Here is a 20,261-nt window from a genome sequence, read left to right on the forward strand (position 1 = left end):
CCACTGGCAAAGGGAGGGTGGGATAGATAAGTGGAATTCCAAAAAAATTCCTGTTTTCCTGTGGACATGGCTAGGTGGGGGGGTCATGTGACTGAGTGGGAATGGGCGTGAGTAACATGAAGTTGGCCATGCCCACTCAGTCACATGCCCACCAAAACTGTAGCGAAAATTTTTGAAACCCACCACTGCTTTTAAAGGAAATCAAACAGGTGGGAACCCCACAATCGAGCTCCAATTCACACTATTCAACTCCATTCTTTTGGATAGAGGAGACTTAAACGTCAAGAACTTCATTGGTGTCAGGGATTCTCAAACATTATGAACCAAAACTCACCATAAAGAAAAATAATGATTTCCATTAGAAGAAAAATAAATATAACACTTTTAATAATTGTATTTTAATTAATCAACCGCTGCCATCTTGCAACAGTCCATTGCAAATTCATGCAGACAAAACAAGGAACAAAGTCCAGACTGAGTGTTGACTGAGTGCTCTGGCTTTGTCTGGACAAGCCATGTCAGATTAAAAAGAGGAAATGTGCTTGGGTTGACCAGAGCTGCCTAGGAGTTCCAACCCATTGTGTGAAAATTTCTGTTTAAAAAGCAGTTCCAAGTACTGGGATCATTTGATGTGAGTGTAGTTTAAAAATATGTTGTCTTGTTTTCAATGCCTTTTGCATTCCACTAGTTCCCCCCACCCATACACACACACACACACACACTTCTCATATTTAGTTTGGAAATCCTGGTGAAGGACACCATGGAAGAAAGCAGGTGCTCCGTTTATAATACACCTTCTTTTCTTTTCTGTTTCCAGTTAAGAATCCACCAATTTTAGGGGTTCCAATTCGCTATCCCATTGGCCCAATTCAAGCCCCTTTGACTGCTTACCCTCTGAACAGTTTTCTTGGCTTGACACCTCTAGTAAGGAATAGAGGGGGAAAAGTGGAGGGGGGGCAATAGAAGAGAGGACAAGAGAGGGCAGGGAAGAAGGAGAAGCTAACCTGTGAGGGGGTTGTCACACTGATCTCTGGGACAAAATTGTCATCAAACAGGTTGATGATGTTCTCCTGCTTCATCTCCTTGGATGGAGTGAGTTTTGGAGGTGGTGGCACAGGAGGGCCTTTCCTCAACTGCATGCAAGTGAACACATGGCCACGGCACAAACAGCAACACCCAAAAAACCAGAGACAGGGAACCAGGTTAGCAAAATAAAAACAATTGCCCACTCGTATTACATACAAAGAGGGTCGGAACAAAAACACATGGCAATAAGAGGAAACAATCACACTCTTCCTAAAAGCTTTGCATCATTAGTTACACTTCAGTCGTGGGCAGGTTTCCTTCTGCAGAGGAGAAGCGTAACATAATTAATGTGCATAAGATAGGACATGCAAACACATTTAGAGTCTGTGCAACTTTCTGGAACAACAAGGTGAGAAATTGCATATTACTATTTTTTTTAATGTTCTACAAAGCCAGGGAAGTTAGCAGGCCTACATGTGCAGAAATATCTATTTCCATAGAGAAAAGGGTTTCTAACCAGCTTTGGTTTGACTGATTCCAATGTAGAAGACTCCCAATAATATAAAACTCAATCATTATTATTATAATAATGTGATAATAATGTTGTCAATGGGGTAGTTTAAACATTACTCAATGTTAAGTAATAGAAATGAGATCTGATTATTTTGGAATGGTGACATCACACATAGCAGTAGAAGAAATTAAGCTGGTATGAGAATCCCTGTTCTCCTAATATATTTACATCAAGGATTTTGATTTATTTTGATATCATCAGGTACACAGCATCACACCAATAGGATTTATTACATATTGATTTTCTCTTCTGTACTATAACATTTTTTCTCAGATCTCTTCATAGTCTTAGGTTTCTAAATTCGTTGGGATGAATCTCAGTTCTAGGTAGAATGTCAGAGCAGTAAATTGATTTTCAAAATTCAAAATAATTTAATTGTTCTAACAATGTTTCTCAGTCAAAATGATATACGCACAAATCTACCCTGCCCTCACTAAATATGCCTAAATAGAAGTTTTGTAAGAATAAGCTACTAATCATTGACAAATTTCTGTAACTGTTGTGTGCTAGGTCATGGGAAAAGCCAAGGGACAATTCACACAATTTGTACATTTGCTTTTTGCCAATTCTTAAAACTTGTTAAGCTTATTCTAAATTTGACTTCATTCTCTTTTTTATTTATTTATTTATCTATTTATTTATTCGGTTTTATTAATGATTGAAGAATAACCTTAAAAAGTAAAAACACAATTGTGCAGAGAAGAAAAAACAATGATGTGAAAGATAAATAGTACCCCCCAAAATAAATAATAGATTGTTTTTCAAAAATTTTCAAGAACCAGTGCTGACTGAGCAAAATTTCATGACTTCCTTAGATACAAACATATGGAATCAGATCACCCAATTCTATTTCTAACCCTACCTGAGTTATCTAGCAATGATTCTATAAATCTTTTTGAAGTCCTTTATAAAATGAATAACAAGGTAATATGTGGTGTATCCATGCTGGCCCTCCTTGATCTCTTAGTGACCTTCAGTACCATCAAGATGTTATCCTTCTGGGCCAACACAAGGGATTAGGGGTAGGAGGTATTGTGTTACAATGGTTCCCCTATTTACTCCAGGGTCAGTTCCAGTCAGTGTTGGTAGAAGGAGAGGTTAAATCTGAAGCCCTCATTTTACAGATGTAAGTAAATGTTTATTAAATATTAGAAATAAATAAATAATTTGCCATTTCTATTTCCATTCATCTCTGTGGCTAAATTCACTCTGTGGCTAAAACTCCTGGGATTTTATGGTATTCTCCCTCCAATAATATGGAGAGCAATGTACAAATCTGGCCATGGGGAAAGCACTCCAATGCCTGTCAGAAGTGATATTTGTCAAATATGTTGTGGGAGTAAAGGCTGTCTTATTAAGCCATCATCTACTGTAAGCCAGGAAGGATCAGAACCCATGTCCTTTTTAATGCTAGATATTCCATCATATCTCTCTCCCTGTCCCTTCCTCCCTGTCCCTTCCTCCCCCCCACTTCTAGAAAATTGACAGTGCTTCATAGCTTGGTTGATTTCAAATCCTCAAATCCTCCCATTGTCTCAAATATCCAGATTCCAAATGCAACAATTCATTTAGAGCACAGCATGAACTGTGGAAATCTGCTTTAAGAAATTTTGCCTCAAGTGTTTCAGGTCTTCTGCTGTTTCCAAAAATAGGATCTGTGAACCTCGCAGCATTTTGATACTGTTTTGGGACTTGAAAACCTTAAAGGAGTCACCTTCTGTGCTTAAGCCTCTCTGCATTTCATTTGAGACCATTTCCCTTGGCTGAAATTCTCTTTCACGTCTTAGACAAACTTTCAAATTTCAACTGTGCATTCTTCTCTACTAATTATATCTTTTGCACTACAAACCATTGGCCTATCTCCTTCTATTGCAATTTCAGGGAAGAACCTATCCAAAGAATTTAATGTCTCATAGAAAGGTTCCCATTGCCATTATATCATGGGACTGGGTCTCCTTGAATTTCATCCGGTATACTCTCCTTCTTGGTCCTCTTCTACTACACCATTCAATGAAAATAAATTCATGTGCGCCTTCATTTGTGTCAAATGTCACTTACTCTAATTAGTCCTTTTATTTTTAGAGCAGCATGGCTGAATCCCATAAAGGATCTTTTTTCCTAAGTGGGTGGTACTTGTAATTCCATAAATTATTTACTTGAGTTAGCAATCACAGTGAGAAAACAAACATTAATTAATGTTTATCCCTTCGTGTTTATTTCTGTGATGGGGCTAAAGGATTGCAAGAAGATACAATAGTATATATAGTTTAGAACTAGTTGGCAATAAAAATGACTAATCCATTCCTAACTTGATCTCTGATCTCATTGAGTTTTGTATATTGAAACTCTGTCACTTTCATTCTTCTTTTATTCAACTCATCTGCAAGCAACATGATGCCAGAGTTACAAATCAAGTTCCTAAAAGAAAGGTCTTGAAACACCAGTCAGCAATGTTTCACAAGACCAGAGATGTTCATTGCAAAAGGGTAGTCTTGTTTTCTCCTTGATATAAGGTCACATCCTCTGCTAAATTTATATTTAGGTCAGTACTTCTTTTTCATGACCTGGCAATTCATAGTTTGCAGGTGAACATTTTAGGATATGATCTATTTAATGTACAGTGAGAAGGGTTTTTTTTACAGAAATTGCTATCTGGTCTCATAAGAACTTTATTATCTGTGTAAGCTTTATTCCCAAGCCTGTCAACGTTTGTATTTCAAGTGTTTTCATTTTGAGCATCCTGGGTAGATACTGCGGTTTTATTATTCTTTGTTTAAATCAGTTTAAATTCATTGTAATGAAATGGCACTTCATCAGCGGATTCTTGGATATTTATATTGCCACTGTCACAACATTTATAGTTGGTTCCGCTGCTATGCAAACAGCTGTTAACAAGGATTTTAAATTCCCTAGCTTAGAGATCATATTGGTTTCTTCTTTTATGGAACTATTTTATAATGTAGTATTATATCTATTTTTTCATTTTCCAGTTCATCACTTGCAATGTTTCCATGCTTATCAGAGATTTAAATTCATGGATGTGATTCTACATTGTATTTGTCTTCTGGGGGCATTCACGCACTCTCATTGTCTGCTGCAGCTGTTTTGTTGCCTTTTCTGAAAACAGCTGCATGCTTTTCTTTACAGAAGGCACCTGAACTACTTTACAAAAAGTAGAAATGAATATGAGTCTATAAATTAAATAAACTATAAAATAATTAAATTAAAGCAATTTCACATTAATTAGCATCAATGGGATAGTGAAAACATACTAATTACCATGTTTAGTATTTCTTCTAGATCTACATAATAGGTTTGGCAGTATAAACACTGACTCAGTAAAAAGATTATCCTTTTGAAATTCACATTTTATGGTCAGTTTCATTTGAGACTTTCCTACAATCACTCTGTGGCAGGACAGGATTAAGCCCAATTAATCCACAAAATACTGCCCTTCCCTGAAAGGCATGGGAAGGAAACAAATGTGATAAAATCACACCTTCAAAAAAACCTTTAATACTTTAATACCATGTCAAAGATCATGTTTTTTTAACAATCCAAATTAAAGTAAAAAAAATGAAGAATAAGGATAATTACAAAAAAAATTGACTCCAGGTTGGCAGGGAACGAGTTAAGGTCATGATACAAGGGGGGGGAGAGACTCTGTGGTGCCCCCCTTCCTTTGGGGTCTTAAGCATATAGTTATTTTGCTTAATGGTTAATCCAGGCCTGCTCTGTTGAGTTGGAGAGAATACCTGTAACATGAGAGAATAGATATATAGATACTGTATATAGATATATCTCCTACAGGTGGTTTTCATAGCATTTTAGAGTGGTCTTAGAGTTGAAAAGTTATATTTCTCTGCCATATTAATTTGGATTTTGGCTTTTCACACCAAACCTTACAAACCGCTCTCTTATTAGATTATTTGTTACATTTTATCTTCAGAGTTTTGGTACTATTAAAAGTTCTTGCAATTTTTCTAAAGTGCAAGGTTTGTACATATCCCACTGAATAGGACATAGTCTTCACCATACTAGCCTTTAGGGAGAAGATTAATTTGTTTGAGCTTTTGCATTTTTTCTCTTCTAGCAATGTTATTTTATATTTGAATAATGCATCCTTATAATGACAGAGCAGTAATTTCTCAGTTTTATTCTTTTAGGGTGACGTATTGTATTCTAAAAAGAAGAACTGGAAGAGAAACATAACTTTTTTGTTCCAAATTAAATATTTCATACAAATACACAGAGGTCTAAAAGAGGAGACTATCTGCAATGCTTAAATATTTTATGCTATTCACAGAAGGGAGAGCATTCTGTTAATGTCTCTCAAATTTTCAAATACTCCTTTGAAATCTTATACCAAGGTTCTTTTTTCTCTCCTAACATTGAATTTAGAAATTTACTTTAGGTACAAATTGCACCACTATGCTAAAAGGATCAATTAGAAGCACCCTTATTGTGGTTTCTAAGGGAAACTATGATTTGTTGATGTTTTAATCATACAACAATTATAAAGAAAGTGAAATTAATCCTCTTACAGGATTTAAGGCCTTTTGGTTTCACCTGTTGTTGCACACAGTGAGCGATAACAAGCTTCATTATGCATTGAAAGAGAAATGCCAGCTGAGGGCACTGTGCACCACATATCTTTTTTCCTTTTGAGAGGATGTGAGTAATCCCTTCTCCTCAGAATAAGAATCCTTCTTAAGTATTCTTTCTTTCGGGAGGTGGGGTGGAAGATGACTGGAAAGAACTATGATTTTAGTAACAGCTAAAGATGGTATGACAGAAGCCTTGCTCATGGTGCCTATGCTACTCTTACTATTACTTCTATTCAGAGTTTGTAGGATGCTGTGGTGTTTCAAAAGCTTGCTTAATCTATGTCAAAATTGAGAAGAAAATGAATATGTACAATACAGTTACTGAAGGTGGAAGTGCCTGCAACATTGGTAGGGAAGGATAGAAATATGTTTTTGTTGTTAATGGATATTTTCTATGGTTAAAAATCAATAAAAATGTCAAACTACATACCTCATCGTTTTCTACAATTTATAAAACCATAAACCTTTATTATTAATTCTTTCCAAATTCTTGGAAAGAGCTGAAAATAATTTCTCAGCGTAAGAATAAATAGCAAAATTCTACAACATGTACAAGCCCAGTTCAAAGTGTAGAACACTAAGCAGCCTTCTGGCTATAAGGCCATTAATCTGAGGAGATCTGCACTTTATACATTCTAGTGTCTCCTCCACAATCTTTCCTTCTCATCACCTGCACTAATTTAGAAGACAAGGTGCTGTTTATTGCAAAGGGGTCACAACTATTACAGCCTGCTTTTCTATTTCTACCCGGATGGAGGAATAGAAATAAGCTTCAATGAGTTGAGAAAAGATACAATCCCATAATTATTTAGAAAAAGAAAGGCAAGCAACAGAGATTGCTGCTCTTATAGTAAATTTGAAATCAATAGCATATATCCCCAAAAGATTAACATTTGCCTAAATAAGCTAACCTTGAACCTCAGAGGATGGCTCTGAAATGTTTGCTCATTTGAAAAAACACCAAAGTAGGAGTCAAGTGGTATTTGTGTACGTCTAAATATGCTTTCAGTACATTGTATTAAAACTCAGATAACAAATTGGGTAGCTTATTACATTAATGATCACAAAAAACGTTCTAAACTATGAAAGTGATTTCAATTCAAGTTTAGCCAAGAAACTTATTTAACACTCCAGTAAGACAATGAGGTAGCAACATTGTTAGTTTAAAAGAAAAAAGAAAAAGAAAGTAAAGAAATATTTCAAAAGCAACCAAAGAAGTTTTCAAGATTGGTTAGAACTTGCCTTAAAAATCAGAGAGAGAAAGATGAAAACACTGCAGAGATCTAAACATTTATGTTATGCTACTGTATTCTACCGCCATTTTCTCAGCAACTTTATCTGAATAAAAACTACTCACAGAGTGGCAGGCCCCATGGTATTCTATCAGTTTTATTTTACTGAAACAAAACATTCCGCAAAATGTATCTCAAGTTAAATGTACTTGTTATGATGTTGTGTTAACTAAAATTGCTGCTGGACAGCAACTAGGCCTCCAGAATGTTGTTATTAGCAAATTAACATGAACACAGGGCTAATTTTTGTCCAAATGACTATTGTTTCAGTCCAACTGGGAGTCAAATACACAAAAACAGCAAATTTCCATTGCCCTATCCCAGTGGTGGGATTCAAGTAATTTAACAACCAGTTCTCTGCCCTAATGATTTCTTCCAACAACCAGTTGGCCAAACTGCTCAGAAAGTTAACAACCGGTTTTCCCAAAGTGGTGCGAACTGGCTGAATCCCACCACTGCCCTATCCATAGCTGGAGTGGGAAATTTGGACTGTTGATCCAAACAGTCATTTATCCAACTTATCTCTAATTATAATTAGATTTTACATCATTCCTAAGTTTTAACATCTAACATCTAAAAATTCATTTTGAACCCAGAGTACTTCTAAGACAGATTTGGCTTTTTCCTTCTCCCAAGAACACTGCTCTTCACCGACCAGAGAAGTTTCACTAATAGGATTGATAAATGTATTCCATTTGCAAGTTTAATGGTTTTATAAAAACAGGGCAACTGCATTTTTAAAAATGACCAAATGTCAAGGCAGGGTGGGGTGTTTCTACAATGAATTTGGAAAATAGAGATATGTGTGATTGGATAGGAATAGTGATTGCATTATAATGTCTTCTTATAGATAATTAATCTAGATCCACCATTATTCTAACATTCTAGGAATTCATAATTTATTCCATATAACTATAATTAAATTCCAAAATATTTATCTGCTGGCAAATCAGTTATATTTTTAACCAGCTGTTAGTTTTCAAATGATTGTTTGGTGCTGAAATACTAGAACAAAGCTACTTTTGTGAAGCCAAAGTGAACTTGGACAAAGCCAGATTAAAGTCACACTGACAGATATTTAGCAAAAAAATAAAATGTTCATTTTTAATAAAATGATACAAATATACATGGGCATCTGCAGAGGAGGGCAAGTAGGGAGTCAAATGAAGACCCAAGTATGATAATGTCATCATGCAAGTGATGTGGCTTGCAAGCACATAATGTCATCGTTTGCATGAGAAATCCTGTATGTTTGCTGCCATTTCCAAATAGACAATGCAGATGGTAGTGCTTTTCCTTTAAGAAAACCATTTAAAAGTTTTCAAAGTGAAGACAATGTAATAATCCTATTGGAAAACCTCTTCAGAGTAACCTTCGGAGGTCTAGGAGTAACCTCCGGTTTATTATCGATGTCTCTGACAATGGTTCAGGAAGCTTCACCCAAAATATTTCCATTCTACTATCCCACTGGTGTTGCAATTGATTACCTTACTTCAGAGGTTACACATGCCAAGGGATCTTATTTAGCTAGGTCGTCTCTTGCTTTTATGAACAATTATGCATTACATTAATTACATAATACAAACTAGCTTGTTTCCAAGTAGAACACTGGATTAAGAAATGGCAGCTTTAGAGCGAAAGAGAAATAACGTAGTTTGGCTAAAACTATTAAAGAACCTGAACCGGGGGAAAAAAGTAATTGATCTACAGATGAAGTTGAACTGTCCGCTGTAACAAAAATAGGGAAACGTGTAGTAGAAATGTGAATATTCCCAAGGAAAGCACAACAGCAGCTCTCATTACCTGAGAAGGAGACTTGGGGATGCCTCCTCCAGGAGCTTCCAGAGTGGATGGCTCTGGTTCATGGTTGACGACCTTGATTTCAGGGCTGGTGATGGGAGTACCATCAGGTGGAGATGAAGGAGTTTTGTTTGCTTTTGTGCTGTCACTGTAAGAAAAAGAAGAAGAAAAGAGAAAGCACTTCTCAGTTCTCAGGATTGACATCTTGAGTAGGGTTTTTTTTTTTGCATGTCTTGGAATAGACTAAAATGCTTCTTTCACTTGCATTGTTTGGGATACCTCTATTTATATTACTTTAATTTGTAATAAAGTGCATGTGTGTGTCATATCAAAAGAAGAGAAAAACAATGTAAGGCTGAAGCACTGCCAAAAACCTAACTCCCAAAACTTACGACATATAGCTAGTTCAAGGACTGAGCAGTGCTAGCGATGGAAACTCTTAGAACCAAATTATGTGATGCCTTACATGTACCTTGATTATGCATGTATGCATAGATATATTTTAAGCAGTAAACAACAACAATTGATGGATAGAGGGACATCCAGTGTAATTCCAACAGAAATCCATCTTCTAATCATAATTGGGATTTTGTGTCAAAGGAAGCTACCAAAGAGATTTTCTATCCCATACTAAACAAGAGAAAGGAGAAGGGTACTGTATGAATTGTAACATAGAGGGGAAAAAGAATGTTGCTTTTACTTTTTTAAATCAACATCTCTATTTCCCTCCATGCTCTAATCTAAATTGCAATACATGCAGTGCCAAAATTTGTCTACCATATAGTTTTAGCTCTTAGATATTCTCTAAGATTTAAATAAGATTATTTTCACTATACGTTAAAAATAAGCAGACCTTTAAGCTCCAAAGAAGTATAGAAATTGTAATCCCCTAAGGAATTTTCTGTATGTGTGTGTGATCCTGCACACTGTTCTCTGTTATACAATGAGTATTTTGAAATTAAACCAGCTAACCATGTAGTTTAGAGCAGGGGTCTCCAACCTTGGCAACTTTAAGTCTGGAGGACTTCAACTCCCAGAATTCTGGGAGTTGAAGTCCTCCAGGCTTAAAGTTGCCAAGGTTGGAGACCCCTGGTTTAGAGGGATGAGACATTTAATTTCTTATTTAAACAACACAAAGGAAAAGGCTGAAAAATGGATCTAACCCCCCCAAATATGAAAGCTTGTTTTACACACTTTGTTTGTCAACTAAATATTCAAATATTAGATTTAAAACAAAAATATCAAAACCCCTGATATATAGCAATATATATTTTTAATATCATGATATAAGATATATAGCAATATATTTTTCATATTATATATTATATTATATATTATATATTTCATATCATTTCTATTGCTAATTTGTATTGGGAAGTAAATTCTCCTAAATTCATTAGGACTTATGCATATGTAAATATTCTTGGTTCTAAGTGGTTTTAACTACAACCCATTCACTTCTGGAGATTCATGCAGAAGATGAAGATGTAAGTAATCAAAGATGAACTACCAAATCATATCTCAACCATGTCTATCTTCTTCTGCCTCTTATTGTATCTCCAAATCTTATCAAAAGAGAGACATCTGGTAGAAAGAAAACAATTGAGAACTCTTTTTTTACACACATTTTGTATCACTTAGTCATACCAGCCATCATGCATATTTATTCAGCAAGCTAGTTAGTATAGAAAACTCTTATTACAATAATTTGTCATAAAACACCATGTACTCCAAATAGTGATTTAGCTTTTTCTCTCTATTGAAATGCATGTCCTTTCTAGGGAGTTTTTTTTTTCCCTCCATACAACTGATAACTCATCTCTTCAGGAAAGATATCATGATCTGCGACCACACCACAAAAAAGCAAAGAAAAAGGAGAAGTTACTTTTCCAGCAGACTTTTACAAAGGAACAACCGAAGTCATAAGGGCTCCTTACTCAGAATCTGAATGGAATTAAGAGATCATTTTCCTCCTTCTCTTCCCTCATGAACTGATTGCAGATATATTTAAAAGGAAACATTGATCATACCATAATAACTTGGCAACCAGCTTCAAAATTTGAATATTTTTGGAGGCCAGCCAACAGAATATGAATAAAGAACAGGAGCACTATTATAGTTCACCACTTCTATTGTGGAAGTCATGAGGAAATAGGACCAAGTTTTCTGGCTACATAACAATTTGACTGAAACAAACAACAAAAATCTATTCATCAATAGATGAACTTGCCTATGCTTCAAATAAATGCTGGAATTTTATCCATAGTTGCTCTAACTGCAAAAGTCTATCATTGTTCAGCACTGTTATATCCATTGCTGCAACGTATTAACTTAAGCTCTTGCAAAGGGATTACATAAGCTTTACAAATATCAAGCAGAAATTAAAAACAAATTGTACACAGATTTCTAGTGAAGTAGTACCCTTAGTGTCCTTAAGCTAAGAGGCCTTAGTTCAAATCTAACTTGATAGTCCTACTAGCTGTGCACATTATGTGTAAAATATAGGCCCACTTCAGCTTGAAAAATTAAATAGCAATAGCACTTAGACTTATATACCGCTTCATAGTGCTTTATACCCCACTCTAAGCGATTTACAGGGTCAGCATATTGCCCCCAACAATCTGGGTCCTCATTTTACTGACCTCAGGAGGATGGAAGGCTGAGTCAACCTTGAGCTGGTGAGACTCGAACTGCCAAACTGTTGGCAGCCGGCAGTCAGCAGAATTAGCCTGCAATACTGCATTGTAACCACTGTGGCTCTTTAAAGGAAAAACAATGCCCTTTTTTCATGTGGGAGGATCCAATATCATAACCCACTAGAGCAGGTCTGTCAAACTCCCGGTCCATGGGCCGCATGTGTCACACATTGGCCACACCCATGCCTGGTTTAGCGAAGGAGAAAAAAGTCCCAATATGTCACATGACACCGCCATGACGACGTGAGTTTGACACCCCTGTATTAGAGCAAACAGTGTTGGGTTGTCTGGTTCCCTAATTAGCACTTATCACTTAGGTACAGAGCACACAGTATTACAGTTATCCTTGAGAAATGTATTAGGAAGCATAAAAACTGTCATCATGAACACCACAGATGATCTTCCACTAAAAAGGTATTGGAGGGCGGGAATTGAATTAAAACAATAAAATATTTAGATTATTCAGACACACACAAAGGCAATCTCAAACAATTCTAAGAGAAAGGGGTTTAAATCATGCAGAGGAAAAAAAGGGGGGGAAATCTACATTATCACGCTATCAATGCACTATGCTGTTAGAATGCAGCCTGGCCTTTGCTTTTGTCATCCAAATCAGACCACTTTTGCCATTCTGGTACCTGCTCATCTTTTTCCTCAGCCTGGAGAAGAGTTTAGTTTTCTTTCTGTTGAGGACGGCACACGTAAGTGATCTCCATTACAACACGGCTCAACCAATGAGAAAGAAAGGTGAAGATTCCGTGCATGAGCTAATGCAATTACTGCGAAGATACTCGTTCATAGAGGAACTAGAATGTGGCCCAGTGGGTCATCTTAGTATAGAAAAAGTAACCCACACTGGACATTTTCAATTAAAAAATATATACCCATTAAGTGCTATGTCAATACCCAGTGAATGGAAGATGAAGAGAAAGATAGATGTCACCACTCATCCTCATATTACCTCAAAGACGTACTAGAAAAGAAATGTGGATGTGGAACAGGGCTGAGAAATATGCAATAGTTATAGCAGAGGGCTGTGTTTTGGCAATTGATGTTTCCTTATCTATCACAAGATCAGTGAACACAGTGAGCCTTGAAAAGTGTCTTTTTTTGAGAAAACTGGTCTTCTTTAAACATTAAAGGTAAAGGTTCCCCTTGCACATATATGCTAGTCGTTCCTGACTCTAGGGGGCGGTCCTCATCTCCGTTTCAAAGCTGAAGAGCCAGCACTGTCTGAAGACATCTCTGTGGTCATGTGGCCAGCATGACTAAATGCCAAAGGCGCATGGAACGCTGTTACCTTCCCACCAAAGGTGGTCCCTATTTTTCTACTTGTATTTTTTACATGCTTTCGAACTGCTAGGTTGGCAGAAGCTGGGACAAGTAACAGGAGCTCACCCCATTACGTGGCACTAGGGATTTGGACTGCTGAACTGCCGACCTTTCAATCGACAAGCTCAGCATCTTAGCCACTGAGCCACCATGTCCCTTCTTTAAACATTAGCAACATGGAAATCACTTTCCAATGCAATTGGAAATTGCAGCACTAATGTACTCTCTAAAGCCCCATAGTCACATGGATTTGATCAATTTACATATTTTCTTAATAACTATCCAACCAGACACTAATTTGACATTAAATTATGGCACAGAATGGGTAAGGGTCTTTAAATCTGTCCTGAAAAACATGTTCCCACAAATTATAAATTGTTTGAACTATTGTTGTACTTTGAATGATAGCAGGTGAAAACAGATGCCAAAACTTTTGGGATCCTTATGCCATCCCATAATACTTTTCTTATTATGGGTCTTCATGTCCTTCCTACACTCTCACAGATATACCAGTTATTTTTTCCATCTCTATTTCCAAAGTACACAGATAAGTTATTTTATAAAATTCTTTTGGCTTGTAAATACTGTATAACAATAGTTCCTAGTTCCCACTTTGATTTTAATCTTGCTTTTTCTTTCCTGAAACCTTATTTTTTGCTTCAGTTCTACTGGTATGCCTAAACCAATGCTATTTAGCCAGACTTCATAGGAAAAAAACCAAAACAAATAATTGTTTCAAGTATAGTATAACTCCTTTCAGATGAGATATCAACAGAAAGGAATCTATAGCAGTGAAATAATCACTGTATTAAAAATACAGAAGGAATAAACTAAACTTCATTTAAAGAAATCAAATTATCCTTATCATAGTCACTATGCATTAAGAAAACAAATGCATATTTACTCAAAAATCAACCCCACTAACTATAATGTGGTTTTCTCCCAGTTTAGTGTTTAAAATACAAATCTTCATCCTAAACAGACCACATCTAAGTTCCTCTTTCTCTGCTTATTGTTACATACCGGTAATATATTTGGGGATTTAATATATATTTGTTCAGCCTCTCTCGTTCTTTCTTCATTCTTCGTTTGTTCAGAGACTGAACAAATATATAATAAATCTTATTTTATTACAGATCTGTTTTATTGATGGAAAGTGGTTTATAAAGGGTTTGCAATACGCTCTCGCTCTCTTTCTCTTTGAAAAACCTAAAGAGTTCCACTCACTGCCAAGAACACAGGAACAGCTAGATTTTCTGATATCAATTCATTTTCCAGATTCATCTTCCCTTTGTTCTATTGTGTGCGTAGGCGTAGTTTTGCAAAAAAATAAGGAAGCAAAATAATTTCAGTTTGCTTTCCAAAAGAAGTACGCAACAATCCTTTTCCTAATGATGGCTTGGCACATTGCATGTCATTAATGCAAACACAGCAAACCCCCAGATTCAGAGCAGCTGGGAGTGAGTTCCCAAACTGCTTCATCATTCACATCTTTGGATAAAAGTCAGAAACCAAAAAGTGAGGCCTACTTTCCTCTTAACTGTATGAGCTGAGGGTTGGAGAAAATATCCTCTCTGTGTGTGTGTGTAAAATGTATGAAAAAAAATTGGCAGATGTTGTGTTCTCTTCCTATCCCTGCCTCTACTTGGAATTGGCTTAAAGTTATAACTATAGTGAATACCTTCACGAAGAATTTCACAGTATTGCTCAAGAAAACCTAACGAATTTAATAGTAAATTCATTAGCAAATACTAAATGCCTCAATAATGATCATACAACATATTTGTGTGTGGTGGTGGGGAAATCAAAGAATTTTCACCAACGTTGCTTGAATTTCCCAAAGCAGTTCAAAAACATCCTTACTTTTATAGCAAAACTAAAAAAATGTTGTGATCCATCTTTTACAGTATTATTGTTTGTGGGAATTATAGGTCTGTTTTCCAGTTCAGATAAACACATTCATGATCACAAATGAAGGCAAATATATGTGTCCTAGGATAATGTTGCAGGATCCAATTTGGGCCAGTCACTGGGACCAGAGGTTTTGTCTTCCAAGCTTTCAGACTCATGCTGGAGCCCAACTTCAGGTTCTCTAGCAGAGTGTGTACTGTTCTGTGTGTGGTATTTATATGGTGCCTGTTACATGTGGCTTTTTAGATGCTGATTGGGGTGTCTGGCTTTTAAGTTGTGGGCTTTCATTTGCTTGTGCTGCCCAGCCCTCACCTTCTAAATACTTGAATTACTGGTGGTAAATCAGCACTCCTGCTGATTGACAGGTGGCCTGTTTCCCAGGCTTCAATCTTCAAACCTGGCTATTTTTGTGCCTGCTCGTCCAACAATATTAGTAGCTGCAAAGTTGAACTCCTTGAATTCACTGATTTGAGCAATTAAATGAGGAGACCTGAACTCATTGGTAGCCTCACACTGCAATGAACAAGGACACACATTCAACTTTGTAGCTACTAAGATTGTTGAACAAGCAGGCACAAAAACAGCCAGGAAAGTGATTGAAGCCTGGGAAACAAGCCCCTCATCAACGAACAGGAGTGCTGATTTACCACCAGCCTATCAAGTACTTAGAAGGCGAGGGCTGGGCAGCATGGGCCAACTTCAGCCAACGACTTAAAAGCCAGTCATCAACACACCCCAATCAACATCTAAAAAGCTGCATACAACAGGCACCATATAAATACCACACACCAAACAGCACACACTCTGTTCCCAATTACTGACCCAGATTGGATCCTGCAACATTCAAGATCATCTAAATGTAGCCACTGTGTATTACTGTATGCCAGAATTGCACTGTCTTGATTTACTAATATATTCAGCCTTACGGTCGACATTGTAGATACATTTATTGTTGGGTAAATCTAATATCTTTTTATGGAATTGTGATAAAGGGTATCTGATATGGAGCTGTGATCCTTAAGAATATAAATCATAAGTAACAGAGTCAAGGAGCTCAAAGGGCCAGCCTTTAGCCCCAGAGCTGAGAATATGGTTTATTATTATTTATTATTATTTATATAGCACCATCAATGTGCATGGCATTTTACACAGTACAAGAGAACAAGTCCCTGCCCCGAGGAGCTTACAATCTTAACATTGACAGAGGAAAACAACAGAGGAAGGAAAGGAAATGGAGACAAGAATAAATGGGAAAAGAATATGTGATTAGTTCTATTAGACATACTTACACTGATGTACACAAAGATATGGAAACCAGAATATAGTGCCAAGAACACTGTGTTATAACAGAATCAATTCTGGCAAATTATATTTTAGCCCAACTGAAATGTATTTTTCCCATTATTGTATCTCCATAAAAATGTCAACTGCTAAATTTCTGAAGACCCATCTACAGATGAATATATCATAACTGAAGCCTGAAGGGTTCACTCATAAGTAAACAGAAAATACAGGGGTTCCTACTCTTTTCCAACACTTCTTCCTTTTTTCCTGACATTCCAGTAGGTGTATTTTTAAAAGATGTGTTTACGTAAAATTATTATATACACACAAACACCTATACCCCTCTAGTCATTTTAACACACATTTTGGTCTAGGTTTTGTTCTGGTGCTGAAAGGGAAATTGCACATTTAACCATGAAAAGCACTGAGGAAATATTTGCTAGGATGCCAGAATGGAAGGAGAAAGAAAAAATATAATGGTCAGAAGACACTAGCTAGAAAATAAGATAGACAGATGTGGTGCTGCTACCCAGCTTTTAACACGGAAAGAAGATTTTTTTTACATTCTATACTATACATTATATATAAAACTATACATTGGTTTATGCATACTAACCTTGGCTGGGCTTTAACAGGATAGGTGCTTGTTGCATGTTCTTTCTCTAGATTCACAAGGACATCATTCAGGTTTTGGTTTAACTGAGACAATAAATAAACAAAAGTTCAAAATAGGAAAAGAAATTACAGGTCAGTATAACAAAGAGCCTATTAGAAATATGTCGGTATAATCAGGATCCCAAAAGTGGGTTATTTTGCTAAGGGGAGGATGCTGCTACTTATTTATATTACCTCACTGACAGCGCTAAGGACATCTTTTGAAACAGATGCCATATGAGCAAAATCTGTGACATATGCACACACCATAATAATATGTTCAGTTCATATTTCTTCATTTTCTCCTCCCCTGGCTCACATACTTATACTGCTCCAGGCTCTTCCCTCAATACAGACTCTTTGTTTCTCACTGGGACTTAATGCCATCTTCCTTCTCTCTCTTTCATCCCATTGTCCGCCTAGGTTGCTATGAAATCTTAGTTACTAAATAAGAAATCAGGCAAAACTAGTGGAAATGGCCTGCAGGAAGGAGTTCAACTAGGCTTGCAGACCACACAAGCCACTGCAGCAGGTCCATGGGCAAATCTGACTCTAAAGAAATGCAGATTATCTTTTGGCATTATTTTTCCCAGAGGAAAAATGGAAGAAACAGGATTACCCCAGAGAAACAGGTTGATCAGGATTTTATCTCATAAACTGTTGCGTTGTTGGTAGAATGTATTTGATAAGTGTAATGTTAGTGTGGCCTGGTTCTGGTGCTTTTACATTCAAATTGCTCCCATAAGCTATGGGAAAGCATACCTACACTGTCTGATCAATATAAACAATGTGAAACTTCAGTTCAGCCTTGCTATAAGTGGTCCACCTCTCTGTTTTTCTCACTTGTAAAGACTTTAAATGCCTTAGCTGAACTGTGACAGGAATAGGTTTTCCTAGTTCAAAAATGTCTAGTTCGGTGGATTACTTTTGGATATGTGGCTACGACATCCATCCGATCATATCAGTGGATCAAACACCCCTGTTAGTTGGCAATTTCATTAAGCTTAATGTACATTGCCATCCATACTATTAAATCTTCTTTGTGGCTCACAGTACATAATATTTATAAAGGTAAAGGTTCCCCTCGCACATACATGCTAGTCGTTGCCGACACTAGGGGGCGGTGCTCATCTCCGTTTCAAAGCCAAAGAGCCAGCGCTGTCCGAAGATGTCTCCGTGGTCATGTGGCCGGCATGACTCAAGGCCAAAGGTGCACGGAACACTGTTATTTATATTTATATAAATATTTTATATAATATTTATATAAATATAATTGTTATATAACAGTTATATAAATATAACTGTTATTTATATTATTTATTTATCTATACTATTTATAGAGATATACAATAGCTTAGAAATAGGAGCAAAATAGAAGCTACACAATTTCCCTCCTGAGTGTCTAGTTTTTAGGAGCCTTTTTGGAAGTCTCATTAACGCAAAAGCATGGAACCAGGCAATATCTACCTTGAAAGTTTATATATACAAATCTGAACTCCTTGTTGGAAGATTGGCAGAATCTTGCAACAACTTTAGCACTTTCCTCTTAATATACTTTTTTTCAACTTGTATCTAGTCATTTGACACCCATTATATATTCTCCTTTCAATATTGACATGTTCCAACCTGCTTTTTCTATTGCCTGGTACAATTTTAAATTCTAAGCAAAGAGAATTAAGTTGCAGGTTTATGTAAACGGATGGATATAATTTCCTTCTTTTACATTTCCTCTTTTAAACTGTGGTCTTCCTGATTCCTTGTCAAGTTATTTGTACAAGGGAAGACAAAGATAGTTTATGCTACTCTGAAGGTGTAAATTCTTTATCCATGATATTAAAGTAAAATATGGCACAGTCACTGGAGAAATTCAGGACACATTTCACTATCAAACAATTTTTGAAAGCAACTGAGTAGTTTCATTAGTTAAATACTATATATATTAATAGTATATATACACCATTAACCACGGAGTTTAATCATTGATAATCTTTCACACATATAAGAGCAATGGCTCCAGCCTTTCAAATCTTAATATAAATTGATGGACAGAAGTCATCTGAATCTACAGAAAAATAGATCTATAGAAAAATGAGGAAGTAGGGCCTCATATAATGATCTTTTTTTCTTCTTCTCATATTTTTCGCTAATAGAACTTAAGGAACCATACATAATATACCAAGGCAGTTTTAGGCACTATCCAAACTTGGAACTGTTTATATTCTACACCAGGGGTGTCAAACATGTGGCCCATGGGTTGGATCCAGCCCATGATAGGCCCAGAGTTGTCCCGCGGGGCTGACCAGGTGACGGCGAGGGACTGGCCTGTGCTGCCCTGGCCACCCAGTTGGCCATGATGACCAGGCCACACCCACCCCAGTCCGCCAAGGGCAAACAAACTCCTGATAACACCCGCAATGGGATTGAGTTTGACATCTCTGTTCTACAAGATTGCTACTGATGCCTTCAAAATATGCCCCAGGCTGTTTTCAGAAGAGGCATCTCAACAGGTTGCTGAGGCTGCATGCCACTACATGTTTACTGGACCCGTGCCCCTCCTGGCTGGTGCTGGCCACTCAGGATGTGACACGAGGCTGGCTCCGGGGTATTATAAATGCTTCTTTGATGGAGGGGGTCTTTCCCGCTGCCTTGAAAGAGGCGGTGGTGAGACCCCTCCTCAAGAAGCCTTCCCTGGACCCAGCTATTTTGGGTAATTATCGTCCAGTCTCCAACCTTCGCTTTGTGGCGAAGGTTGTAGAGAGTGTGGTGGCACCGCAGTTCCCTCAGTACCTGGAGGAAGCTGTCTATCTAGACCCGTTCCAGTCCGGCTTACGGCCCGGTTATAGCACGGAGACAGCTTTGGTCGCGTTGGTGGATGACCTCTGGAGGGCCAGGGATAGGGGTTGTTCCTCTGCCCTGGTCCTGTTGGATCTCTCATCGGCTTTTGATACCATCGACCATGGATATTTATATAAATATTTTATATAATATTTATATAAATATTTTATATAATATTTATATAAATATAACTGTTATTTATATTTATATAAATATAATTGTTATATAACAGTTATATAAATATTTTATA

The 20,261-nt window shown here is 36.8% G+C and overlaps 1 protein-coding gene across 14 annotated transcripts in view; it reads right to left on the reverse strand.

The window, feature by feature from the left end:
* Positions 1-20,261, reverse strand: part of BIN1 (bridging integrator 1) — a 128,054-nt gene that overhangs the window by 15,865 nt on the left and 91,928 nt on the right. For 6 of the 14 annotated variants that reach the window (XM_058195755.1, XM_058195804.1, XM_058195774.1 and 3 more), the window contains 4 exons: positions 17,139-17,221; positions 12,634-12,678; positions 9,303-9,447; positions 1,005-1,133 (listed from right to left, as the gene is read on the reverse strand). In XM_058195755.1, coding sequence (XP_058051738.1) covers positions 1,005-1,133; positions 9,303-9,447; positions 12,634-12,678; positions 17,139-17,221 — 402 coding nt within the window. The remainder of the gene's footprint in view (positions 1-1,004; positions 1,134-9,302; positions 9,448-12,633; positions 12,679-17,138; positions 17,222-20,261) is intronic. The other 8 variants (XM_058195765.1, XM_058195794.1, XM_058195849.1 and 5 more) reach the window with 3 other exon arrangements.

The sequence above is a fragment of the Ahaetulla prasina genome, chromosome 1 (genome assembly GCF_028640845.1).
Source record: "Ahaetulla prasina isolate Xishuangbanna chromosome 1, ASM2864084v1, whole genome shotgun sequence".
Classification (NCBI taxonomy): Eukaryota; Metazoa; Chordata; class Lepidosauria; order Squamata; family Colubridae; genus Ahaetulla; species Ahaetulla prasina.